The 27,222-nt window shown below is 61.2% G+C and overlaps 2 protein-coding genes across 2 annotated transcripts in view; both read left to right on the top strand.

The window, feature by feature from the left end:
• Window positions 1-377: 377 nt before the first annotated feature.
• DNAJC5G (DnaJ heat shock protein family (Hsp40) member C5 gamma) lies at window positions 378-7,151 on the top strand. Its single transcript, XM_065401334.1, has 5 exons — window positions 378-447; window positions 2,655-2,773; window positions 3,144-3,357; window positions 5,135-5,288; window positions 6,907-7,151. Exons 2-5 carry the CDS (start codon window positions 2,661-2,663, stop codon window positions 6,993-6,995), a joined length of 570 nt encoding a protein of 189 aa, XP_065257406.1. The 5' UTR covers window positions 378-447; window positions 2,655-2,660; the 3' UTR covers window positions 6,996-7,151.
• Window positions 7,152-19,897: 12,746 nt separating this feature from the next.
• Window positions 19,898-27,222, top strand: part of TRIM54 (tripartite motif containing 54) — a 34,127-nt gene continuing 26,802 nt past the window's right edge. Inside the window, exons 1-4 of the mRNA XM_065400611.1 lie at window positions 19,898-20,065; window positions 24,083-24,255; window positions 24,582-24,753; window positions 26,003-26,098. Of these exons, the coding sequence (XP_065256683.1) occupies window positions 19,898-20,065; window positions 24,083-24,255; window positions 24,582-24,753; window positions 26,003-26,098 (609 nt within the window). The remainder of the gene's footprint in view (window positions 20,066-24,082; window positions 24,256-24,581; window positions 24,754-26,002; window positions 26,099-27,222) is intronic.

The raw sequence follows: 27,222 nt of genomic DNA on the forward strand, positions 1-27,222 counted from the left end.
GGCGAGCGGGGCATGCTGGGAGTTGCCATAGCAGGGGAAAGGGGCATGCTGGGAATTGGTGTATCTGGAAGGGAGCGGGGCATGCTGGGAGTTGGAGGCGAGCGGGGCATGCTGGGAATTGGTGTATCTGGAAGGGAGCGGGGCATGCTGGGACTTGGAGGCCAGCGGGGGGTGACGGGGAGCGGGGCATGCCGGGACTTGGAGGCCAGCGGGGGGTGACGGGGAGCGGGGCATGCCGGGAGTTGTGTCTCTGGGGGGCTCCCAGGCCCGGTGGTCCCTAGGGACGGGCTCTGCCCTTTCATCTCCGTACAAGGATCTGCACATGCGCAGGGTCCGGTCAGGGTTAAGGCGCCTGCGCAGGGCTCGGGCTGCGCATGCGCAGTCGCGACGAGGATCTAGTTCTACCGGGTCGGTGGTGGAGACTGAGCGGGGCCGCGGGAGCCGCCGGTGAGAGACGGGCCGGGGCCGGGGCCGGGTCATGGGCGGGCCGGGGCGGATCAGCCGGGCCCAGCCTCCCCCTCCTCCCGCCGTCGCTGGCCTGCGGAACTCCCCGCGACGAGACGGGCGGGGCCGGGGCCTCTGCCGCGCGGCCCCGAGCTGCGTCGGGGGGTCCGGCCCGGCCCGGCGCTGACTCCGACCCTCGCTGGGCCCCGGGCTGCGAGCCCGTGGGCGGCCGGGGCTCGGGCCGGGCTCGTTCGCTGCCCGCCTCGGGGGGCGGGAGTCGAGGGCTCCGCGGTGGGGCCTGGCCAGGGCAGTGGCGCTGGGAGCGGCCGGGTTCAGGAGCTGGGGACCCGAGTCCTCCCGCGCCCCCAGCCCGGTGCCCCGCCGGGAGCGGCTCCCCGCGGGACAGCCCTGCCCGTGCCGGGAGCGGTCTCCTGCCAGGCCGCCTGCCCTGCCTACGCGGATTGTCCCAGGAGCATCTCCTGGGGCGGCCCAGCTCCGCCGCCGCCCTTGGCCCCCTCCGCGCGGGGCTGGGCCGGTGTGAGCTGTCCCCGCCCGGAGCTCCTGGCGGCTGCCCCCAGGGACCTGGGGCGACCCCCAATCACCGTGACCCCTCCAGGGAGTGAGGGAAGGGTCTGGGATCCGGCTCATCACCCCTCCCGCTGCCTGGGGCAGCTGCGTGTGCCGTGCCCCCCATCCACCGTCGGCCAGAGCCGGGGCCAGGAGTTGGGCTGTCATTGGGCCAAGTCCGGTCCGCTCGGGCCAAGCCCCGGCAGGCGAGACCCACTCGGTTCTTGGTGCCTGTTGATGCTGTGAGGGCACCGCTCTGTGCAATCTGATTAACATGGGTCAGTCTCAAAGCCTGCTAAGTCTGTCGTAACCCTGCTGCCCCACGCTCCCGCCCTGCAGCCGGTCAGTGAGAGCAAGCCTGGCTGGGCTGGGCTGAGGGGTGGGGCTCGGAGCAGGAAGTGATTCCCCAAGCCAGGGATCAAGCCCAAGAGCTCCGTCACATCCATGGGGCCAGGCAGGGGCTGGCAGTGGGCAGGCTGGTTGCTGGGCTGTCTGTGTCTCCCCGCCTCCCTCCCCCTTGGGTCATGGGCAGGTGGGCGCTGGCTGTGGGCAGGCTGGTTTCTGGGCTGTCTGTGCCCTCCCTTGGGTCGTGGGCAGGCTGGTTGCTGGGCTTTCTCTCTGTCTCTCGTCCCGGTCTGGCCAGTTCTTGCCCTGCCTTGTTTCACTTCCTCATTCCTGCTGCCGGGTGAGCCTGGATTCCCAGCACCTGGCTAGGTAAGTGCTGCGTCCTGGCCCCTGTCCTGCTGCTGAGCTCTCGTGCCCTTTTTGGGGGTAGGGCAGGGGAGCTTGCAGGGTGAGAGAAGCCCAGAGCTCTGACAAGCTGCAGACAGAGGGTTTGGGGGTGTCTGTGTGGGGAGATGCACTTCGATGTCTCTGCGGTTAGTGCATGGCTGGGAATGGGGCGTGCTGCGCTGGCATGTATCTGGGATTGCTGTGGGCCCTGTGGCCAGGAGTGGGCAGTGCTGGCCATTGGCAGCCCTGACTCGTGAGGGTGAAGGAGAGGCAGAGCAGCTGCTGCGAGCGGCCTGCCCAGAGTGTCTGCGCATGTGGCAGGGTCGCCCCAGGCTGCTGGGGGCCCGTGGTGCTGGTGTGCTTTGCTGCACCTGGCACTGATGTGGCCTTGTCTCCGCTGTCCAGGGCTGTGCGTGTTATGGAGGTGGGGAGGTTTGGTATGGAGGGAGCTGTAGGCACTGCTGGCCTTGCGTGTGGGAGCCCCAGGCCAGGTGGTGCACGCGGGGCCTGCCGGAAATCTGCTGTTCCCTGCTTCCTCGCTGGTATTGTGAGCGCTGGCTGCAGCGTAGGAGCCCCGGGCTTGACCCTCTGCTGGAGAGCTGGTGTCTGCATGGTTTCATAATCCCCCAGGGGGCTCTGCTGAGCGGGCCCTGTGATGGGAGGGGGACCCCCTGGGCAGCTGTGCCCCGCTGCCTGCCTGGATTGCCATGATGAGATGGCCCTGCAGTGGGTGACAGGATCCTGGCCAGCACATGCCCCGCTGCTCGCTCTGGGGAGCTGGAATAGCTGACGTGCCAGGCCCTGCGCCCAGCTCCCTGTGTCCTCACCAGTCCTGCCCCACAAAGTGGTGGCTGCAGCTTGCAGCGCATGGGCATGTTGACTTACATCCCCCCATTCCCCCTCCAATACAGAGCAACATGGCGGAACCCGGCCGACCCCAGCGGAAAATGTCCCGGGCCGGGGAGAGTTTGTACAGAGTCCTGGGCCTGGAGAAGGGGGCTTCTTCAGAGGAGATCAAGAAGGCGTACAGGTAGGGAGCCCGCCTGCTGGGCCCAGCGACCCCAGCCTCTCCCACAGGCCCTTTGTGGCTGCACCTCCGCTGCCGGACCTGCTGGGGCAGGGAGAGCCCAGCCAGCCATGCAGGCGAGTGCCTCCGCACGCATGCTGGGCTCTGGCCCTGTGTCTGGAGAGGAATGCACACCCTGGAACTGCAGGGTGGAGTTACACCATGCCGTCCCAAGGGTCCTCCTGCCCCCAGCATGGGGCAGGGTCATACCAAGGAGCTTAGGGCCTCCAAGCCCCAGGGAAAAGGGAGGGAGGATTCTCTGGGTGCCCACCTGAGATCTGGGGGGGCGGCTTTGGACGTCTCCTCAGCCCTGCCGCTCCCCTGCACCATGCAGGAAACTGGCCCTGAAGTACCACCCGGACAAGAACCCCGAGAATCCCGAGGCAGTGGAGAAGTTCAAGGAGATCAACAATGCGAACGCGACGCTGAATGACGAGAACAAGCGGCGGATCTATGACGAGTATGGCTCCATGGGGCTCTACGTGGCAGAGCAGTTTGGCGAGGAGAGCGTCAAGTACTACTTCCTCATGTCCAAGTGGTGGTTCAAGGTGAGTGCCCGCTGCCTGCTGGGCACAGCCCCCCTGGCCTGTTCTGTGTGCCTGTCGGGCTCCCACGGAGACACCACGGGCCACTCTCCAGCGCTGGCTGCTCCAGCCACGTGGCTTGATGCGGAGAGGTCTCCTGGGCTCTGGGTGCCCCACTGGAGGTGGGTGGGGTGCCCAGACCCTGAGCCACCCATGGTGGGAGTTCACAGTCAGTCTGACCATCGGTGTAAATGGGGCAGGATCTGAGGCTAAACTAAGAAAGAACAAGAATTATATAGACAAGTTAGGTGACTTCAAGTTGGCAGGGCCTGATGAAATACATCTTAGAATACTTAAGGAACTGGCTGAAGAGACCTCTGGGCCATTAGTGATTATCTTTGAGAACTCCCGGAAGCCAGATCCCAGAGGACTGGCAAAGGGCAAATATATCCCTTGTCACTAAATGGGAATAAGGACAAACCAGGGAATTACAGACCAGTCAGTTTAGCTTTGGTACCTGGAAAGATAATGGAGCAAATATTCAAACAATGTATTTGTAAAGACTTACAAGATAATAAGGTGATAAGTGACAGTGAACGTGTATTTGTCAAGAACAAAACTTGGCAAACCAATGTAATATCCTCCTTTGACATTGTAACAAGCCTTGTGGATAGGGGGAAGATAAAAGCCTTACTGAAGTTGAGATATGATACTGTCTCAAGTGACTGTCTCATAAACAAACTAGGGAAATGTAACCTAGACGAACCTACTGTAAGGTGGGTGCAAAACCCTTCCCAGAGAGTCGTTATCGGTGGTTCACAGTCAAGCTAGAAGGGCATACAAGTGGGGTCCCACAGGGATCTATCCTGGGGCTACTTCTATTCAATATCTTCATCAGTGATTTAGAGAATGGCATAGAGATACACTTGTAAAGTTTGCAGATGATACCAAGCTGGGAGGAGTTGCAAGTGCTTTGGAGGACAGGATTAAAATTCAAAATGACCTGGACAAACTGCAGAAATGGTCTGAAGTAAACAGGACGAAATTCAAGAAGGACAGATGCAAAGTACTCCACTTAGGAAGGAACAATCTGTTGCACACACACAAAATGGGAAATGACTGCCTAAGAAGGAGTCCTGCGGAAAGGGATCTGGGGGTCATAGTAGATCACAAGCTAAATATGAGTGAAGAGTGGAACACAGTTGCATAAAAAGCGAACATCATTCTGGGATGTATTAGCAGGAGTGTTGTAAGCAAGACACGAGAAGTGATTCTTCTGCTCTACTCCGTGCTGATTAGGCCTCAACTGGAGTATTGTGTCCAGTTCTGGGCGTCACATTTCAGGAAAGATGTGGAGAAATTAGAGAAAGTCCAGAGAAGAGCAACAAAAATGATTATAGGTCTGAAAAGCATGACCTTCCAGGAAGAATTGAAAAATTGGTTTGTTTAGTTTGGCAAAGAGAAGATTGGGGGGGGGGGGGGGATGATAAGTCTTCAAGTAGATAAACGGTTGTTATAAAGAGGAGGAAGGTAAATTATTTTCCTTAACCCCTGAGGAAGCAATGGGCTTAAATTGCAGCAAGGGAGGTTTAGGTTGGACATGAGGAAAAACTTCCTAACTGTCAGAGTGGTTAAACACTGGAATAAATTGCCCAGGGAGGCTGTGGAATCCCCGACACTGGACAAACCTCTGTCAGGGCTGGTCAGACAGTCCTTAGTCCTGCCTCAGTGCGGGGCACTGGGCTGGGAGGCCTCTCCCAGCCCCTCGGAGTCTATGACCCGGCTGCTCCCTCCCCTGCAGGCCTTGGCCGTGTGCTGTGGCATCGTCACCTGCTGCTGCTGCTGTTGCTGCTGCTGTTTCTGCTGCGGGAAGTGCCGTCCGCCAGAGGATGAGGACTCCTACAAGTATGTCAACCCGGAGGACCTGGAGGCGCAGATCCAAGCTGAGGCCGAAGGTGAGGAGGAGGAGTTGCCCTGCACTGTGCTGCTGCCAGAGGGGAGCCCAGCTCAGCCCGGGGCATGTCCTTCGTCCGAGCCTCGCTCTGAGCGGGGCAGGGCACCCCCAGGCAGGTGTGCGGTTGAGCAGTGAGGGTAACGGGGGGGTTGGGGCAGGAGGGGAGGCCCTGAGGCTGCGGGCACATGGCCAGCACCGGGGGTGGGCAGCACGGGGCAGGTGCTGGGCAGATGACAGCAAGAGCAGGAGCTCGGGGAGGGGGCAGTACTGGGCTCTGGCCACAGCTTGCTGTGAACTCTGGGCAGGTCTCTCGTCTGCCCTGCCCCGCGCTGTCTCCACACGACCCTGTGGCTGGCTTGTCCTGGCCCATCCCAGGGGCTGCGGGGGGCCTGGCAGCCATCACCAGGGAGGGGGGACGTGGAGGAAAGGGGGGTCAGGATCTCGCTGACACCCTGGGGTCCCCTCTGGGCTGGGGCAGGCAGTGCTGGGCCCTAGTGCTTGGAGCTCTTGGGGGATTGTGCTCTCCTGCCCCCTGTGGGGCGGGGCCAGCAGCCCATGTGGGAGCAGGGGCTTGGCGGAGCCGGGGGTCGGTCCCTCCCGCAGTGTGGCACTCAGGCACCAGGGCTGCGTGTGAGCAGGGTGCAGGGCAGAGCAGACCGGCTGGGATCCAGGCACCTGGAGGGAGCTGAGCGTCCCTGGGGCCTGCCCTGCTGCCCCGCCTGACGGGCCCAGTCCGGCTCTTGCTGCTACCAGTTGCAGTCGGGGGGACCCTGCCCTCCGATATGGGGCTGAGCCCTCCTTGCCGTTGGTCCCAGCGAGAGGGTGGGGGGTCCTCCTGTCGGCTGACAGGCCTGGTGACAGTGCTTTGAGTGGCCAGGAGGGGGGGCCCAGCACAAGGTGATTGTCTCCCTACGCTTGGGGCAAGGCCGCCCTGGGACTCACCCCAGCACTCACCAGCCCCGCGTCCCCCAGGCCCTGCCTGCCACAGCCTCCCCCACCTGCGTGTCCCCGGGGCCCCAGGCAGGCGTGGAGGGAGACAGCCCCGTCGGCTGATGGGGCGCTCCTGGAGTCCCCACACTTGTGCCACTGCCCCTCTGGTGCCGGCTGTGGGTGGCCCTTTGTCACGGACCCACAGGATTTGTGGTACATCCTGGCTTTCACCAGCCCCTTGGAGGAGCCTTTCAGTGAGTCAGAGGAGCACTTACAGCTCCCTTGTCCCCTGAACCCAGCCTGGGCTCCCCCCCACCCCCCGACCTGCCCAGCCTGGGCTCCCCCCCACCCCCCGACCTGCCCAGCCTGGGCTCCCCCCCACCCCCCGACCTGCCCAGCCTGGGCTCCCCTAGCTCTCCCTGGCTGCCAGGGCCCCACCATCTTTGCCCACAGTCGTGGGCCAATAATAGCCATTTGGGCTCCATGGCTCTCACCTCCCTGGGGCCTCTGCTTGGGTTTGCTCTCGGAGCCTGGAGCAGCTGTCCGGAGCCCTGACTCCCATGCCTGTGGCTACCAGGTTCTGTGCCAAGCAGGTAGCCTGGTGTGGGCTTGGGGGGATCCCAGGTGGAAGTGGGGGTGCTCTGAGGCCCCTGAATGCCCTGCCCCTCACTGAGCCTGTCGCCCCTCAGAGACCCAGACACCCATTGTGGTGCAGCCCCTGCCTGCGGCAGCTGGAGAGGAGCCGCTGCCAGGCGCCAGCCCCAGGACTGATGCATGAGGCCAGCTTCGACCTGCCGACTGCCTGTCCCCTCGCCTGGACTCTGGGTGAGAACCCCACTGGAACTGCCGCTGCCCGGGGATCCTGTCCCCCCCGCTGGGGGCAGCCAGGCCACCTGGCTGTGGCTCGAATCTCAGGTAAACTGGCAACGCCTGTGGGGAGGCCGTTCCTGCAAGGACTCGCGCCTGCGTCTGCCAAGGCTCCTCATGCTGTGACTTCTCTGGCTGCTGCAGCCTGCTGGCGGGCCAGGCTCCCTGCGCTGGCATTGCTGCACAAGGAACCGGAGACTGGAAACCCCTGGGCACAGCCCCCCTCCCTCCCTCGGCCAGTCACTCACCAGCAGCACCAGCACCCGCCTGGCTTCTCCCCAGCCGGGCCCCTCCCCCCACAAACCCTGTGTTTACAGCTGCGTGGATGCCGAGCTCGCAGGGCCCTGGCCTGAGAAGCACAAGTCTGTGCCCCAGCCGCGCAGTCTGGAGGCAAACGAGACCAACCCCACTGTAACTAGCCCATGGAGACGGGGCAGCCGCGGGCTGAGCCAGCCGGCCACCCTGTCCCTTCCCTGTGTCGGGTGCCAAACAGCTCTCCGGGCTGGGCGTGGGCCTGGCGGGCTGGGCTGCCCCTGGCAGGCAGCGCACTCACGGCCTGCTTGTACTGTGGCTTGCTGCCCCCCAGGGGCAGCACCCCCTCCCCCAGCGCTCCTGGCCTGGCCCAGACAGAGCCTCAGTCACTGTGTCTGAGCCTCGGTGGTGTCCCTGCCGGCGCCCTGGGGCCCACCGGGGCGCGGTGTCAGGGCAATAAAGGAACCTGTTGTCTGGCTTTGATGACACCATTAAAGGCTGCTGAGGGGCTTGTCTCTCACCGTGGTCTTTGCCCTGCCAGCACTGCTCCCTGCCCAGCCTTGCTCCAGACTGTGTCCTCAGGAGCGTGGCCAGAGACCTCTCGCCCGTGCCCCAGGACTGGCCCCAGCCCCGGGGGCCCAGCCGGTCTCACGCTGTCGCATTACTGTGTGCCCAGAGCCAGCGACGGGTGCGTGGTCACAGCTTGGCGGGAGCCCTCCCTGCTTCCCTGCAGGGGCCGTCAGCTGGACAGTGAGGGACCAGAGAGGGGAAGGGACATGGCTGGGCCTCCTCCCTGGGAGCCCGGCGGAGCAGGGGTAGGGTCCTTGCTCAGCCCTCAGCCCCTGGCAGCTGCACTCGGGGATGCGAGGGGCGTTGCCAGCCACGCAGCCTGGCTTGAGTGAGGAGGAAGGAGTGAGCCCCTTGATGCAGGCCCATTGGGCAATCAGAGGGTCCCTGAGAAGAGCCAAAGCTGCCTGGTTCTTGTATAACCTATAACTCGCCTGCGGAACTTCCTGCCACTGTGTGGGGTGAGGAGAGAGCCAGGCCAAGGGCACCCTGGGCTCGCGGGCTGGGCTCGCCTAGCAGCACCCACTGTGCCACTCTCTGCTTCCCCAAGCAGCTGGACCTAAGGCTAATGTTATCACAGCGCCAGACCAGGTTCTGCTCCTCCTTGGGCGGGGGGGAGCCTAGGTGATTTGGGTCAGGGAGGGACGTGAGTGAACCCAGCTGTCCTAGCTTGGGACTCCCTGCCCAAGGCCCCCCTCCCCCTTCCCAGTGTGTGCCTGTGGCTGGAGAGCGGTCGCCATCCTGCCCCCTGCAGCCCGGGGCTGGTCCCTACACTGGCTCAGAGGCACTGCAGCTGTGAGCGGGGGGGCTCTTCGGGGTGTGTGTGGGGACCTGTCCCTCTGTTGAAGTCAGGAGCGGCTGTGGCGTGTGGATTATTGTGGCAGTGCCAAGGGGGCAGGGCTGGGGGGGTCAGCTGGGGTGACATTGGCTGGGGCCCAGGTGTGAGGGGGGTGGAGTCCAGCTGGAAGGGCCCATTGTGCCCCCCACCTCAGCTGGCCTGGAGAGCCCCCCAGCACCTCCTGCATCCATCCCCCAGCGCCTGGCTGAGCTCAGAGTGGAGCGGTTACGGCCACGTGCCCCTGGCCTGCTGGACGCTGCAGCAGCCCCCACTGTGCTGTGCTAAGGGGGGGCAGGGCAGCGCCTGCCCCATGGTTGCCCAGCAGGCACCTGGCAGAGCTGGGAGTGGGGTATGGCCTTGCTCTAGAGGCTGAATGGGCCTGGGGGAGGGTAAGGGGCCATTGGAATCACACACCCCCCCACCACCACACAGCTGCTCCCTGCACTGCACCTCCCAACACAACCCCCTTCCCCTCCCCCCCCCCCAAGTCCAGCTTCCTCCCCCACCTGGAGATTGGCCTGGGGAAGGCGCCTGCCCAGGCCTCTGCTCCCAAGGGAGTCGCTGTGAGCTGGAGCCACCAATGCTCGTCCCCCCGCTGCCTCGGGCTGCCCTCCCTCCCTCGGGGGTGCTGCATGGGGAGGGGGCAATGGGTCCAGGTTGCTGCCCTGCCAGGGCCACTGACGGCTTCTGGAGCTGCGGTGTCAACAGCCTGCTCACTGTGCCCAGGGTTCATTGTCTGCTCAGGCTGCCCTGGCCTGGGGGCTGGAATCAGCTGGGCGGGTGGGGGTGCCAGGGCATGGCTGGGCAGGTGGGGGTGCCAGGGCGTGGCTGGGCAGAGGCATCGCATTCTCCAGTGCCATGGTTGGTGCCACACCTGCCGTCCCATGGGGCAGAGAGGCCATGGGGCTACGCTCTGTGGGAGGGGCCAGCCAGTTTCACATGCTGGTAGCAGAGACCAGGCAGGGACTGACCAGGCCAGGGGATGACCCGGCCCTTTAACCAGGGCAGCTCCGTGGCGCTCAGGAGGGAGCCCCTCCCCCGACCCACAGGGCCAGGCTTGTTGGCCTTTCTCTCCGTCAGGTGGCTCAACCCCCACCCCCCAGCCATCCTCCCCCCGCGCTGCTGGGCCCCCACCAACGGTACCGCATCAGGCCAGCCCCCAGTGCCCCCCTCCCCCACCAGTGGCACCACGTCAACCTTGGGTTCCCCCTCCCCCAACAGCAGCACGCCAGCCCCCTTGCAACAAATTGGGAATTTCTTGCAGTGTTTTCCTGAAGGCTGAGCCTGGTGAGACTTCCCGGGTTGGGGGCTGCTGCCCCAGGGGCAGAGGAGTTAAATGCTCCTAGGGCAGAGCAGGGGCAGGAGGGGTGTGTCAGGCCTGGCGGGGCGTTAAGGCCAGGCTGACCCCGCCTCAGCTCAAGGGAGGATCCGGCTGGACAATGGGAGCCCCAGGACTGAACAAGCTCCAGCAGATGGGGCTGGGGACTCTGCAGGGCTCGGCAGGTGGGGACCGAAGGCTGGGACAGGAGCTGGCCTTTGGTGGGACCTGGGGCTGCCTGGCACGGACAGACAGAGGAGGGAGCGGAAGCGGTGCCCACAACTGCTTGGCCAGCTGGACTGTGTCTTAACCCGAGGGCCCCCCATGCCGCACCCAGGGGACCAAGACTGGCTCTGGGGGAAAGGCTGCCTGGTGTCGCTGCAGGCACTGGCGGGCGCAGGGGTCCCTGCAAAGCGGCCGAGGCTCTCCCGGGTGTCTGGCTCAGCAGGACTCGCTGGGCAGAGTGATGGGCGGAGGCAGGAGCCCAGTGGCTCCGTTTCAGGAGGCAGGGAGGCCGCGTGGCTCACCCCGGGGGAAGAGTGAGACCCTTGGGGGGGGGGGTCTGGCCCACTGAAGGCCCCTCCCAGAGACTGTTCCCAGGATGGGGCCAGAGCCCCGATCCTGTGGGTCCATGACACCCCCTCGCTAGGAAGAGCATGGCAGAGTGGTGCAGGGAGCGGCGGAAGTAAAGCAAGGTGCAGCAGGAGAAGGCTGGTCAGACCCGGGCGGGGCTCGGAGAGCCCAAGCGCAATGAAGGCAGTAGCAGGGCGTCCTCATGCCCAGTTCCCCTCTCTGGAGCTGCAGCGGAGGGCGGGAGGGAGGGAGCTGGCTGAGACACTGGCTGTCCCAGGACAAGCAGCCGCAGCAGCTTTTGGAGGGAGGAGGAGCATGAGGTCCCGTTGAGGGGCGAGTCCACGGGAACCTGCGGTGTACAAAGTGCCCCGTTTAAGGGAGGGTGCTGGAGACCTTGGCCTTTGAGAAGGCTGCGCTTTGAGCCTGGTCCCCCCTGCAGACCGGCCCCACCGTCTGGCCCCCCGCCCGGTCCCTGGCGGTAGAGGTGCACAGCCGGACGGAGGGCGTGGATGCTCCCAGGACAAGGTTTTGGCGTGCGCAGTGCCCAAGGGATCGATGTACATGGAAGCCACCCCCCCGATGGGAGTTTGTCTCCACACACGTTTTCACGAGCTGCTCGGGTTCGAGCAGCACCAGGATCTGTCCTGCGAGCTGAACCTGGGGCTAGTGGGAAGCTGAAGGAGCTGTGCCGTGCAGGCTGGTTGGCAGATGTTTGTGGCCAGTGGGTCTGGGTATGAAAAGAAACCCAAAGGGGATGGGGCTAAGCCTGGGTCCTGGGAAACAAACCAGTGGGGGTGCCCCAGACGTGGGACTTGGGGAAAGGCAAAAAGTGGGGGGGGGTAGCTGACCCCAGTAGATCCCCACCTAGGGATCTCGAAACCCTGAAGGGTAACGTTTGTGAGAAGGGTGGGCAAAAGGGGAGGGGGAGGGGCACTCTGTTACCTGTTTGTGAGTCACTGACAACTCAAAGGAAAAGTCTCTTGAATGCCTTTGGCGCCAAGGGTGAACAGATACAGCACATGCTGGGCATTACTTGGTGTCTGCTGCAGACAGGAAACCAGCCCAGGCCTGCAGAAAGATGGCAAGGACATGCTGGCTTTAGGGGTGACCCAGCCGTCCTCCAGCCCCTGGGCCTCGCCGATGGTGCTGGTCCCCAAGAAGGACGGGTTGATCTGGTTCTGTGTGGACTATTGGAAGCTCAGTGCCATCACCGTCTCCAATGCCTACCCCATGCTTATGACTGATGAGACCCTAGACAAGTTGGGGTGGGGCCTGGTACCTCATTACCACGGATCTCACCAAAGGCTACTGGCTGGTGCCTTTGGACCCAGAAGTAGGAAGTGCTAGAGCTGGGGAAGCCCAGTCTCGGGAGGCAGTGAGGCTGCACGAAGAGTGGGACCCGCTGGGACGTCTGGCCCGCTGAAGAGTTCCTCCAAGAGACTTCCAAAGCTGGGGGCATAGCACCGATCTGGGGCAGGCGAGACAAATGGAGCAGCTGATACAGAACTTGGTTAATAAAGAATTAAAGGAGGGTGGTATAATTAATGGCAATCATCACAGCTTTATGGGAAATACATTGAGTTAGTTTGACAGGATCTATTTTTTGATGAGATGACAAGTTTGATTGGTAAATTTAAATTAAATTAAATAAATAAATTTAAATTAATGGAGATATCCCATCTCCTAGAACTGGAAGGGACCTTGAGGTCATCAAGTCCAGCCCCCTACCTTCACTAGCAGAACCAAGTACTAATTTTGCCCCAGATCCCTAAGTGGCCCCCTCAAGGATTGAACTCATAACCCTGGGTTTAGCAGGCCAACGCTCAAACCACTGAGCTATCCCTCCCTCCCACTGTAAAGGTAACAGTGTTGACGTAACATACTCAGACTTCTCTAAGGCCTTGTCTACACTACACGGTTTTGTTGACAGACATCAGCTTTCGTTGACAAAACACTGGACGAGTATACACTGCGCTGCATCTCCCGCCGACGGAACTCCCCTGCTACGCTGACATCAGAAAACCACTGCGACGAGAGGCATAGAGCTTTGTGCAACGTAGTTAGAGCGACGCAGCGTCAGTGTAGACACCTCACTTAGTGTCTACATTGGACTTGGTATCACACGACATTTTGATTAAAAAACTAGAATGATAAAAAATGAATCTGTCCCACATTAAATGGATTAAAACTGGCTAAGTGGTAGGTCTCAAAAGGTAATTGTAGACGGGGGTTCTCATCAAGCGGGTTTGTTTCCAGTGGGGTCCCACAGGGATGGGGTCTTGGCCCTACACTATTTAACAGTTTTATCAATGACTTGGAAGAAAACAAAACCAACACTGATAAAGTTTTCAGATGACCCATAGATTGGGGGAGTGGTGAATAATGAAGAGGACAAGTCAGTGACACAGAGTGGTCTGGCTCCCTTGGGACGCTGGGCACAAGCAAGCAGTGTACATTTTAGTACGGCTAAATGTAAATGTACCACTAGGAACAAAGGATGCCGGTCAGACTTACAGGCAGAGGGACTCTACCCTGGGTGTCGTGGTGGACAATCAGCTGGACATGAGCTCCCAGTGTAACACCGTAGCCAGAAGGGCTAATGCCATCCTGGGAGCATAAACGGGAGAATCTCAAGCAGGAGCAGAGAGGTTATTGTACCTCTGTTTGGCACTGGTGCGACTGCTGCTGGGATCCTGTATCCAGGTCTGGTGCCCACAATTCAAGGAGGAGATTGATAAATTGGAGAGGAGTCAGAGAAGAGCCACAAGAATGATTAAAGGATTACAAAACTTATAGCGATAGACTCAAAGAGCTCAATCTAATTATCTTAAGGGAAAGCTAAGGAGTAACTTGATTTATTTACTTATTTATTTATTTGGCGTACGCAATCCGGTCAAGCCAAGCCCCAGTGTCCTTATCGACAATGTTTCAGGCATGAAGAGTCCAGGAAGTTGAGTCATTTTGCAGTCCTCAACAATGTGTGTCAGGGTTTGTGGTTGCCCACGCTGACAGAGTGACTGGCTCTAAAACACCACTGAAATTCCCCTGAGCACAAATTCCACATCTGGTACGAAAGCGGTTGAGAAGGCTCCATTGCCTTTGTGGTAAATCAAACCCGGGTTGATGTTGAGTGGGGTCAGAGACAAGCTAATTATTTGTCACTTTCTCTGCGAACCATGAAGCTCGCCACGCGTCCTCTACCGTAAATCCCTCACCCGGTAAACTTATCCACAGTGGGCGCCGTGAGGGCAGACGACCACGTAGCGGATTAAACAAGTCTTTAGTTAACGGTAGATGTGGCATATCACACAATTTCATCATAAGCTTTGCTACGCTTTCCTCTCTGCGAACACTGGGTGGAGCAATAGTGCAGAGAACCGGTAACCATGGCTGAGGAGTAGATTTAAGTGTGCCCGAAATAATACGCATGGTGGAATTAAGTTGTACGTTGATCATTGTTGTGTGAGACGAGCGAGCCCAGACTGGAGCGCAGTGCTCTGCCAATGAGTGCCAAGGCTAACGTGTGTGATGTCTGGGCACTGGCGCCCATGGCGTTCTGGCCAGCTTTCTGAGCAGGTAGTTGCTGTTTTTGTAAGATGGTCACAATATGTGAAAGGGGGACTGTGGCAGGGTGGACTTAGGGCCGGGGCCCCCTACTGGAGGCCTCGCCGCCCTGTGGCACCCTGCCCCAGAATAGAGCAGCGAGGAGTCCTCCAGGCTGCCTAGAGCGGCTGCAGAGAAGTGGCCAATCAGAGGGGCTGCTGGACTGACCAATAAGGGACCAGAAGGGTCGGATAAAAGGCAATCAGCAGAGCAGAGCTTTCATTGCTGGGTGGAGCTCAACAATAGAGGACTGGGTGCCTGGCTGGCTGGCACAGCATGAACAGCTCACTGCAGACAGGACTGAAGCCCAGGGAAGGCTGCTGAAGACCGGGTGCCTGGCTGGCGGGAAGAGCAGCGGGACCAGCGGAAGGTCAGTGCAGGCAGGCTGCACCCGGGGGACTGAGCACAGAACTTGGCCAGGCCCACGAGGTACCGAGATGGGCCCCACTGGGCTGGTCATCCACTGAGCCCAGTGGGGCCTGCTGAAACACCACCAACTGCGGGTACCGAGATGGGCCCCAGCTGGGCAGTGCCCCTGGGAGAAGCCTTAGCGCTGTGGCCCCGTATCAGGGCCGAGATAAGAACTTGGACTGTCTATCCCAGAAGGGGGAGCAGCGTGTGCGGCTCGGCTGGAGGGCTGAGCTGCTGAAGACCCGCTGAGAGAACCATCAGCCAGGGGGGTGCTCGCGAGAGGCGGGTGCCACTCTGGTGTAAGAACGGAAAAACAAGCAGGCTCACACCCAACCGAGAGAAAGGGGCCGTCCACGAGAGGTGGGTGCTGTCCTCTGAAAAGACCTGTGTTTGCAGGCATGTCAGCCAGAGAAAGGGGGTGCTCATGAGAGGTGGGTGCCAGCCCCGTTACTGGGGCAATGGATCGGCGTTCACGACGCGTCCTCTGTAAGTACCCAGTGGCAACTTGTCTGCGGTCTGGAGAAACAGACGATGCAACTAGCAGATTGAATTTGATGATTACCACGAATCTTGGTCAAACAGGTTTCGGATGATGATTTCCTAGTCGTAGGTCTGGCACTTACGGTCCACCAGCCGAACGTTGAGGGGTTGTCTGCCATCAAGCGGGAACATATTGGTGCTCTGGTGACCTGAGCCCAGTCTGTAAGTACCTACATGGGAACAAATATTTTATAGTGGGTGCTTCAGTCTAGCAGAGGAAGGTCTAATTCCAGTGGCTGGAAGTCGAAGCTAGACGAATTCAGACTGGTAAGAATGTATACATTTTTAATGGTGAGAGTAATTAATTAGCCATTGGAACAGTTTACCAGGAGCTGTGGATTTTCAATCGCTGGTCATTTTTCAGTCACAATGGGATGTTTTCCTCAAAGCTCTGCTCTGGGAATTATAGTGGGGAAAGGCTCTGACCTGTGTTATTCAGGAGGTCAGATGAGATTAGGGTGACCAGACAGCAAGTGTGAAAAATTGGGACAGAGGTGAGGGGTAACAAGAGCCTATATAAGAAAAAGACCCCAAAATCGGGACTGTCCCTATAAAATAGGGACATCTGGTCACCCTAGATGAGATGGCCGCAGTGGTCCCTTCTGGCCTGGCAGTCAATGAGTCTATTACTCCTGAGGGAATTCTGTGCAAAAAAATTAAAAATTCTGCGCACAATATAATAAAATTCTGCATATTTTATCAAAATAACACAATATAATCACACCAGTTTCAATTATTTTTGGTCATTTATTTCAAAATACCTGTCAGCAAGTATGTTTGTAACAATACAGACACCAAAAAAGATTCAGGAAATGATTTTTGACAAATAGATTCATACTAGGCATTTTTAATTAGATTTACTAGGCATATTAATACAGAATTCTGAGTAATAATTCATTTAAACTACAATACAGAACCGTTTTTCCCACACCCCTCAGAAGCATTGCAAAGGCTGGGGGGAGTCAGGGGTAACGGACGAGCTGAGGGAGAGGGAAGTAATTGCTGGACAGGAGCCTGGGAGCAAACCTGGAGGGTTGTTGGGTGTAGGTGGAAGAAGAATGGAACAGGTTTTTGGGGGGATGGGGATTGTTGTGGAGCCTCTCCCATTCAGTCAGGCACATCTGCCCTGTCCCCATGTGTCATAAGAACATAAGAAAGGCCGTACTGGGTCAGACCAAAGGTCCATCTAGCCCAGTATCTGTCTACCGACAGTGGCCAATGCCAGGTGCCCCAGAGGGAGTGAACCTAACAGGCAATGATCAAGTGATCTCTCTCCTGCCATCCATCTCCATCCTCTGACGAACAGAGGCTAGGGACACCATTCTTACCCATCCTGGCTAATAGCCATTTATGGACTTAGCCACCATGAATTTATCCAGTCCCCTTTTAAACATTGTTATAGTCCTAGCCTTCACAACCTCCTCAGGTAAGGAGTTCCACAAGTTGACTGTGCGCTGCGTGAAGAAGAACTTCCTTTTATTTGTTTTAAACCTGCTGCCTATTAATTTCATTTGGTGACCCCTAGTTCTTGTATTATGGGAATGAGTAAATAACTTTTCCTTATCCACTTTCTCAACATCACTCATGATTTTATATACCTCTATCATGTCCCCCCTTAGTCTTCTCTTTTCCAAACTGAAGAGTCCTAGCCTCTTTAATCTTTCCTCATATGGGACCCTCTCTAAACCCTTAATCATTTTAGTTGCTCTTTTCTGAACCTTTTCTAGTGCTAGAATATCTTTTTTGAGGTGAGGAGACCACATCTGTACACAGTATTCGAGATGTGGGCGTACCATGGATTTATATAAGGGCAATAATATATTCTCAGTCTTATTCTCTATCCCCTTTTTAATGATTCCTAACATCCTGTTTGCTTTTTTGACCGCCTCTGCACACTGCATGGACATCTTTAGAGAACTATCCACGATGACGCCAAGATCTTTTTCCTGACTCGTTGTAGCTAAATTAGCCCCCATCATGTTGTATGTATAGTTGGGGTTATTTTTTCCAATGTGCATTACTTTACATTTATCCACATTAAATTTCATTTGCCATTTTGCTGCCCAATCACTTAGTTTTGTGAGATCTTTTTGAAATTCTTCACAATCTGCTTTGGTCTTAACTATCTTGAGTAGTTTAGTATCATCTGCAAACTTTGCCACCTCACTGTTTACCCCTTTCTCCAGATCATTTATGAATAAATTGAATAGGATTGGTCCTAGGACTGACCCTTGGGGAACACCACTAGTTACCCCTCTCCATTCTGAGAATTTACCTTGCACCCCCACTCAGCCACGCCCTCCCCCATAGCTGGGCTCCTGACAGGCGCCCAGAGACCTGCAGACCGGGGAGAGAAAGGGGGACTCGGGGGGCCAAGGACAAGCGGGCAGTTGCTTGTGCCAACATGGGCTCTGACCCTGAATGGAGCGTCCTGCCAGGCACTTAGGTGGCACAGGAGAGCTGTGCGGCTGTAACGATGCTGCCTTTGGTGGGACACTTCTGAGAGTATCAATTCAGGGCAAATTGCTGAGAGCTGGGCAGTCACAGCCCCAGGCTAGGGGTCCTTTGCACACCCAGGCAACCAAACCAGCCAGACAAAGAGGACTTGGGTTTTACCCCACTGGCTAACCACACGTCACACAAGCAATTCCCTTAGACACTCCAGTTTCCCAGTATCACCACCAGTGCCACTCGTTATGGGGATGAATGGTTATGAAAACCAATACCCCAGTAAAAGAAAAAGGTTCTCCTGATCCCAAAGGACCAAGCCCCAGACCCAGGTCAATATACAAATCAGATCTTACCCACAAATCACGCTGTTGCCAATCCTTTAGAATCTAAAATCTAAAGGTTTATTCATAAAAGGAAAAAGATAGAGATGAGAGTTAGAATTGGTTAAATGGAATCAATTACATACAGTAATGGCAAAGTTCTTGGTTCAGGCTTGTAGCAGCGATAGAATAAACTGCAGGTTCAAATCAAGTCTCTGGAACATCCCCCGCTGGGATGGGTCCTCAGTCCTTTGTTCAGAGCTTCAGTTGTAGCAAAGTCCCTCCAGAGGTCAGAAGCAGGACTGAAGACAAGATGGATGAGCTGCAGCAGCCTTTTATAGTCTCTTGTCATGTGGCCTCTGCTTCCTTTGTTCCAAACACAAGCTCCCCAGCCCATGGCCTGGAAAACCCTTAGAGTTCTGTCCATAGGCAGGTCCCTGCATGTCTTGCTGAGTCACCAGGTGTATCTGCTTCTCTCCATGGGTCAGTTGTAGGTGATGGTCCTTAATGGGCCATCAAGCAGGCTAGGCAGAGCTGATGCCAAATTGTCTGGGGTGTCACCCAGCAGCATAGCACAAGTTTGAAATACAGACAGTACAGAGCCAATACTTATAACTTTAAATACAAAAATGATCCGTGCATCCAGATAGCATAATCATAGCCAGCAAACCATAACTTTGTCACAGACACCTGATTTGATCCCCTTTATACAAGATTTGGTGCCACTACAGGACCTTGGTTGCAACCATGATCTATATGGTCCCAGTTCATGTCCGTAACATCACAGTGGCCCTATCACCGGGACAGTCGCTCTGCTGTCAGCCTGAAGCAGCCGGGTGCTTGGGTGACACAGGAGAGCTGTGCGGCTCTGTCACCGGGACAGTCACTGTGTTGTCAGTGTCCGGGCACTTGGCCAGCCTGTCTGCTGGGAACAGCCCAGAGAAGGCAATGCCCCTGCAGGAGGGAGGGGAACGTGGGTTTCCAAGGGGGCCCTGGCTAGGGGGCTGGGGCCCGAGCGCGCCGGCCTTGCTGGCCCCCTGAGGGGAATTACAGGCGCAGGGCCCTGGCGTGTGGCACAGTCACCAAGAGCCCAATTCTCCCCTGCAGCAATGTCAGCCCCCGAACCCAGGGGTGGCTGCAGCTGCACCCACCCAGCCGGCCTGGAGTAACCAGCACGCGCACGTCGCGGCTTGGCCTCCTCTGCCTGCTCTCCCTGCGGTGCCTCGCGGCCTGGCCTGGGAGCACATCTGGGCAGGGCCGGCGCTGCGGGGGCTGCTCCCATTCCAGAGCCCAAGGAGCAGGTTGCCCTCCAGGGTCACCCCGCTGCATGGGGCCCTTTTCCTCCTGCCGGCCTCCCCGGGACAGCACCGCAGGGCCACTGGCTGCGATGGGGAGGAGCACACCGGCCTGCCAGGACCCAGCGTCACCAGCCTGGCCCAGAGCCCCCGGCAGTACAGGCCGGGACAGTGGGAGCTGGGGCAACCCGCCACTGCATGAGCGCCTCCCGCGTCCAGCCAGGCCCAGGACCCAGTGGCTGGGTCTCGGCTTAGCGCCTGGCTCTCCAGCTGCCCCCCAGCAGTACGGGGGCTGCCCGCTGCCTGCCCCCAGGCTCCCCGCTGGAGCCAGGCCCCACCGAGGAAGCATGACTCAGTGTCACCCGACGCCGCTGACAGCTGCAGCCTCGGCCCGGGATAAAATTGGCTCTGGGATTCCACGGGGCCCACGTGCTGCTAAAATTAGCGCCCGCGCTCACCGCTGGGGCTGGGGCCGCGGCCGGAGCGGGCAGCGAGTGCAGACGGGCAGGGGAGCGGCTCTGGGGCAGACGGACGCAGGGAGCCAGAGGCCCAGACAGGGCGAGCGCAGGCCAGGGCCAGGCAGCCCAAGGGGAGGCCGGGGCAGAGCGTGGGACCAGGCGTGGGGCACAGGGCAGGGCCGCGGGGATGAACTTTGCGGTGGGATTCAAGCCCATGCTGGGGGACTCGCACAGCATGGACAGCCTGGAGAAGCAGCTGATCTGCCCCATCTGCCTGGAGATGTTCAGCAAGCCCGTGGTCATCCTGCCCTGTCAGCACAACCTGTGCCGCAAGTGTGCCAACGACATCTTCCAGGTGTGTGTGGGGGGGGTGGGGGGGCTGGAGAGATGGGCTACGGGGATGGGTGGCATTGGGGCTGGGAGCAGCACTGGGGGCTGCATGGGGGTCTTGGAGCGGCACTGGGGGATGGGGATGGGGCTGCGTGGGGGGCCAGGCCCCCCGACACTCTCATCCACCCCGCAGAGCCTGGTCGGAGTCAGCGTCACATGTCCGGACCTGCAGTGGCCCCCAGCCTTGTCTCACCTCCATGCAGCCACCCCTCATGGCTGGTGAGGGGGGCTCTGTGGTTTTCCCCAGCCCCTGGCACTCCCTGTGGCCTGCTCACAAGCCTGCGCGTCCCGTCTCCATCTCCAATAGTAACTGGCCTCTGCCCTGGGCTCCTGCCAAGTGCCTGTCTGGGGCTCCCAAGGGCACCCTGGGGACCCCGCCTCTGCAGCCCCTTCCAGAGACATTGGCACAGCTGATCTATTGGTGTGGGGCAGCCTCCATGGCTGTGAGTGCCCAGCGCGACCAGCAGGGTGGGGGGCGGGAGGGGGCCTCTTGGGCACGGCAGGGTGGGCGCCAGGGGTCCCTGGGTCCTGCTTGGTGCCTGCTGCTTCTGCTCAGGTTGTGGGGGGGCCCTGCTTTGGGTGATTAGTGCAGCTTCCGGACTGGAGGGGTAAGTTAGGGGGCTCCTCAGCTCCGGCCGGGGGGAGGTGGAAGATCGGCCCAGGAATGGGCAGGTGGATCAGAATCAGGGTCCATCTAGCCCCACGTCCCCTCCCTGGTTGGACCAGCAGCAGCTGCTGCAGCCTGCAGGGTCACTGCTCCAGTGAGGGGCCCAGGGGCCCGTGGGCTCAGTTCTGGTCCATGGGGTGCGCTGCCCTCTGGTCCGACGGCTGGCCCTGGACGTTGGCCCCGGCCCCTGCGATCCGCGTCCGAGCCCCCGACGTGCTCCCATGTTCTCCACACGCTGCCAAGGCTGGGGGCTCCCTGGGCGGCCAGTTCGCCCCTGTGGGGTCACCGTGGCCGGGAGGCAGGGAACCGGCTCAGCTGCGGGGTTTTTGAGCTGCTTGCACAGCCCTCGAGAGTCACAGCTGCCGTCTCCCCCTGCGGCTGCAGCTCGGACGAGTGTCTGGTGAGCCTGCGCTCACAATGTGCCCCGTCCCTGTGCCATGTGCCCCCCGTGGCCAGAGCCCGCTGTCCCATGGGGGTAGTGCGAGTCAGCGAGACTCTCCCCCACGGGCACTGGCTGCCCTGAGCAGCCCCCACTCCTGGGCCGAGGCCTGTTGCATTGATCTCAAGGTGTTTAGTGACTCTGTCACTGTCCCACCTTAGAACAGCGACTCTCGGGTTTGGGGGGTTTCCAGAGCCCGTGGCTGGCTCAGTGTCACCGACTCACAGGTCGTGGCTCACTCATGGCCCCGTGCGGTCTGTGGGGGGTGCCCCTTCCAGTGCGACAGCCCTTCTCGGGGGTCCACTCTCTCCCGGGGTCAGGCCCCTCCACCTCCTGGAGCTGCACCTCTCTGAGCCTGAGCACGTCTGTCTCTCGCCGTGGGCCCCCTCAGGGAGTCCACTCGCTCTGGACCCCCGGGGCCTCCACCCCCGAAGGGGTTGATGCAACCCTGTTCTCTAGACCGGAGTGACTCTCAGCCAGCATGAAACAGGAGGGTTTATTGAGAGTTGAACCCAGCACAGGAAACTCTCTGACCCTCAGGCCTGGCCTCCCTCAGCCCAGCACGTCCCAGTCTCTCTGCATCCAGGTGGGCTCTGACTGCTCCCCGTCTCCAGCCCAGAGCCCCCCTGCTTCCCAGCTGGGCATCTGAGATCCCCGGCCCCAGGTCCCGCCTCTGTCCATTGTCTTCTCTCCAGGTAAACAGTCGTAAACCGGGTCCCCTGGGCCTCCTCTCCTCGCTTCTGTCCTCTGGCCCCTCTGGCTGGAACCGGCTGGTAAGGTCACCCGGGTCCTCTGTCCTCAACCCACTGTCCTCCCACTGGCCAGAACCGACTGTGACTCCCGAGCTGGGCCTCCGGGTCACCATTCGCTGGGGTCTCCATCCTCCAGGCCATCGGCTGGGGTCCCAAGGTCCCTCTCCAGTCCCGTGTAACAACAAACTCCCTCTCCCTCACCTCGTTAAACCAGTAACACCCAGGGAAACTGAGTCCCACCCCCTCTGCATGCAAACCATTGGAAAAACAAGGAAAAACCAAGAACCCCCCCCCCAACTTCGTCACACTCGGGTCCTTGGCAAACACCCTCCCGCCCCCCCTCCCCTCCCCATTCTTTCTGAGCCCGGCAGGTTCCTGCTCAAACAGGAACGAACAAGAAATTCAAACAAGCATTTGCACAGAAACGAAACTGAGTGATTGTGCAGCACAAACATACGCGAAAGTCTCTCTGCTTTGGCAGTAAAATACCTGCGTCTCCTTTTCATCGCTGAGCGGCCTTGGGGAGGACGGAAAGGGCTCCCTGGCCACAGTCCTGCTGTGTGAAGAGGGGTCACCAGCCGGACACAAGGCGGAGGAGAGTGGAGAGGAAAGCTGGGGAAATGCAGCTTTGGAGCACGGGGCCGCTGGTTGGCCACGGACGGGGCTTTGGCTGGCAGGGCGCCCCTGGCCCCTGGTTCACACTCCGGGCTGGGACGTCACATGGCTGGGCCTTGTCTCCTCCGGCCGGCCGGGCTGTGGCCGTCTCGTCTCGCGGGGCCGATGCAGGGCAGGTTATTCAGGCGTTGATGGAAAGTCGGGCGCGTGAGACAGGCAAGGAGCAGGTTGCAGGGGCTGGCAGTGAGTTTCCCCACTGTGGGCTCAGGCCTGGCCGTCGGGACAGACCAGCCCCATCCGGACTGCCAGGGGAAGCGTCTTTCAGTCTGGGCTGCTCGTTTGTCTGGGGCTTGGGGAGAGGAGCCCGGCGAGACGCGCTGGGGTGCAGGGAGTGACGAGCGGGCGGCCTGGTTCAGCTGTGGGCGGGGCTGGTGTGGGGCTGTGGGCGGGGCTGGTGGGGCTGTGGGCAGGGCTGGTGTGGCTCTGGCGGGGCTGTGGGCGGGGCTGGCAGGCGGTGGGCGGGGCTGGTGTGGCTCTGGCGGGGCTGTGGGCGGGGCTGGTGGGGCTGTGGGCAGGGCTGGTGTGGCTCTGGCGGGGCTGTGGGTGGGGCTGGCAGGCGGTGGGCGGGGCTGGTGTGGCTCTGGCGGGGCTGTGGGCGGGGCTGGTGGGGCTGTGGGCAGGGCTGGTGGGGCTCTGGCAGGGCTGTGGGCGGGGCTGGTGTGGCTCTGGCAGGGCTGTGGGTGGGGCTGTGGGCGGGGCTGGCAGGGCTATGGTGGGGCTGGCAGGGCTGTGGGTGGGGCTGGTGGGGCCCTGGCAGGGCTGTGGGGGGGGCTGGTGTGGCCCTGGCAGGGCTGTGGGCGGGGATGGTGTGGCTCTGGCAGGGCTGTGGGCGGGGCTGGTGTGGCTCTGGCGGGGCTGTGGGCGGGGCTGGCAGGCGGTGGGCGGGGCTGGTGTGGCTCTGGCGGGGCTGTGGGCGGGGCTGGTGGGGCTGTGGGCAGGGCTGGTGTGGCTCTGCCGGGGCTGTGGGTGGGGCTGGCAGGCGGTGGGCGGGGCTGGTGTGGCTCTGGCGGGGCTGTGGGCGGGGCTGGTGGGGCTGTGGGCAGGGCTGGTGGGGCTCTGGCAGGGCTGTGGGCGGGGCTGGTGTGGCTCTGGCAGGGCTGTGGGCGGGGCTGGCAGGGCTATGGTGGGGCTGGCAGGGCTATCGAAGGGGCTCGCTCCCCTGAGCCGGGCAGAGCTGGCCCCTTTGCTGCTGTACGTCGCGGCCCAGCCCTGCCCTGGCCTGAGTTTGTGACTCTGCCCTGCGCTCCCCCTGGGTGTTGCTGTCTCTGTGCCTGGCGCCTGGGCCGGTGCCCTGCAGCCCGCTCTGGGGCTGGAGCACAGAGGGGCGACCCCGGGCTGGGTGCTCAGCGCTGGGCGGGCGTATGTGGGTTTCTCCCCATGGCCTCCTGGCCTCAGCGTTCCTGGCGCGGGCTGGCCCCACCCCCCTGACTCGTGCCCGTTCCCTGCCAGGCTTCCAACCCGCTGTGGCAGTCGCGGGGCTCGAGCTCGGTGTCGTCGGGGGGGCGGTTCCGGTGCCCCTCCTGCCGCCACGAGGTCGTCCTGGACCGGCACGGCGTCTACGGGCTGCAGCGCAACCTGCTCGTGGAGAACATCATCGACATCTACAAGCAGGAGTCGACCAGGTGGGGGGCAGAGGCACAGCGAGGGGCGTGGGTCTGCCAGGGCCTGGGGGGCCCAAGGGCTTGGGGAGGGGAGGGGAAGATCTGTGCAGGGGGATTCTGAGGGGTCGGGGGGGGGCGCGGGGTTTCCTGAGGGCGTGGGGCGATTCCGGGCCGTGCGGGGGGCTGCAGGGCACCCGCAGGGTGGGGGGCCCAGCAGGGGGTGCACGGGGTTTCCGGAGGGCGTGAGGTGATTCTGGGCCATGGAGGGGGCTGCAGGGGACACGGAGGGTGGGGGGGCCGGCAGGGAGTGTGCAGGGAGTGGGGCCCATGCTGTGCCCGTCCCTCAGGCCCCTGCACGCCAAGGCAGAGCAGCAGCTGATGTGCGATGAACACGAGGATGAGAAGATCAACATCTACTGCCTGAGCTGCGAGGCGCCCACCTGCTCCCTGTGCAAGGTGTTCGGGGCCCACAAGGACTGCGAGGTGGCCCCGCTGCCCAGCGTCTACAAGCGCCAGAAGGTAACTGGGGCTGCTCCTGGGGGGCCAGGAACCGGCGCAGGGGGCGCGTGGCCGGGGGCGTGGCGGGGTCCCTGTGCCGCCTTCTCCTCTGCCGCGGTTGGTGCCCACCTGGCTGCGGGGGCCCTTGGGCTGCCTTGATCCCCCCAGGAGCCGGCCTGGCCCGGCCTGGCTGGAGCAGCAGGAGGGAGGCAGCCCCACCCCCAGGTCTGTGCGATTCAGCGGCTGCACCCCCTTCTGGGCCTGGGGCAGGTCTCTCCTCCCCAGGGGGCGCCGAGGGGCCAGAGCTGCCCCAGGTGCAGGCTCTGTGGGGCTCCTGGCAGAGGGCCGGGGGGTAGCGGGGACCGGCAGGGAGCCTGCAGGGCCCACTCTGGGCTTGCTGAGCAACCCACGTATTCATTGGTCTGGTGGCTGCCGGCCAGGCCCCCTCCTGCAGCGAGGGGGGGGCTGCCCCCCGCCCCTGCCCACCACTGACCCCTCTGCCCGTGCCCAGCACAGACCCCCCCCCCATGCCCACCACTGACCCCCGCCGCACATGCCCAGCACCGACCCCCCCCCATGCCCAGCACTGACCCCTCCGCCCGTGCCCAGCACAGACCCCCCCATGCCCAGCACTGACCCCTCCGCCCATGCCCAGCACAGACACCCCCATGCCCAGCACTGACCCCTCCGCCCGTGCCCAGCACAGACCCCCCCCATGCCCAGCACTGACCCCTCCGCCCATGCCCAGCACTGACCCCCCTGCCCGTGCCCAGCACAGACCCCCCCATGCCCAGCACTGACTCCCCCACCCGTGCCCAGCACAGACCCCCCCCGTGCCCAGCACTGACCCCCCTGCCCAGCACAGACCCCCCCGTGCCCAGCACTGACCCCTCCGCCCGTGCCCAGCACAGACCCCCCCCGTGCCCAGCAATGCCCCCCGTGCCCAGCACTGACCCCCCCATGCCCAGCACTGACCCCCCTGCCCGTGCCCAGCACAGACCCCCCCATGCCCAGCACTGACTCCCCCACCCGTGCCCAGCACAGACCCCCCCCGTGCCCAGCAATGCCCCCCGTGCCCAGCACTGACCCCCCCATGCCCAGCAATGACCCCCCTGCCCGTGCCCAGCACTGACTCCCCCATGCCCAGCACTGACCCCCCCTGCCCGTGCCCAGCACAGACCGCCACCATGCCCAGCAATGACCCCCCTGCCCGTGCCCAGCACAGACCCCCCCCATGCCCAGCACTGACCCCTCTCCCCCCCCGTGGCAGAGCGAACTGAGCGACGGCGTCGCCATGCTGGTGGCTGGGAACGACCGCATCCAGGCCATCGTGACCCAGATGGAGGAGATCTGCAAGGCTATCGAGGTGAGAGGGGTCCCCGAGCGGCCCCTGCATGGGGCGAGAGCAGCTGGCGGCCGTGGGCAGGGGGATCTCTCCTCCCACATGGCTTGGGGAGCGGGGCCCTGGGGCACAACGCACCTTGTAGCCAAACGCCAGGTCACAGCCCAGGTGCCTGAGGCTGGAGGTGCGCCGGGAAGGCAGGGAAGGGCTCCTGGGAGAAACCAGCCAGCCCAGCGTAGCCCCGTGCAACGCTGTAGCGAAGAGGGCGAAGGCGCCTTCGATGTACAAGGTGGACTGGCAGAGGGTGTTTGCTCTCCAGACAGGGACAGTGAGCCGGGGACTGGCGCCTGCTCTGCCAATGGGGGGTTGATGGACTGGACAAGGTTCAGGGAACAGGACAAAGGGCTAGAAAATCCGCCGGCTGCGGAGAGCCTGGAGGAGGTGGATCTGATCGTCTCGCCAAAGAGACGGTTGAAAGGTGACTTGCTCAGGGTCTGCTAGTACCTGTGTGGGAAGAGATCTGTGAGAGCAGACGGCTCTTCCCTCTGCCAGAGAGTCTAACACGAGCCGCCGGCTGAGAGCGGGCACTACACGAATTCAGTCTGGGAACAAGGTGCAGATACTGAACAGTGAGGGTGGGACAAAGGGGGAATTTTCTGTAATATTTTTATGATGCCGGCATGTGCCTCAGTTTCCCCTTTATGTAGCAGTGTTACCCAGTGGGGGGAAGGGACCGTTTGCTCTCAGGATAGGCTAAGAGACGGAGGTGGGAATGGCGCCCAGCAGTCTGAGCCAGGTGGGGCATTAAAAAGGACTGGCCGAGGCTGACCCCACATCACTGGCTGATCCAGTCACCGGGACGTTGACACCAGGCACCCAACACCCCAGCGGGAGATGGATTTAAGAGCTGGGGGCTGGAAGGAGTCAGGGGCAGGGCTCTCACCCTGGAGTCTGACCAAAGAGGTTGGATGGAAAGTGTGACGGGTTGGATCACAGAACCCCCCTAGGAGCTGCCACCTAATGTACCAAGACTACTTCTGCCCCTGCTTTCCTGCCCTGTCAGCTTAGGACTTCAGTGCCCTGCCTGGTTTGAGCCAGACTCGCTAGCCTGCTGCAAACCCAGACCCAGGTCTGAACCACGTCCCCTA

The sequence above is a fragment of the Emys orbicularis genome, chromosome 3 (genome assembly GCF_028017835.1).
Source record: "Emys orbicularis isolate rEmyOrb1 chromosome 3, rEmyOrb1.hap1, whole genome shotgun sequence".
Lineage (NCBI taxonomy): Eukaryota > Metazoa > Chordata > Testudines > Emydidae > Emys > Emys orbicularis.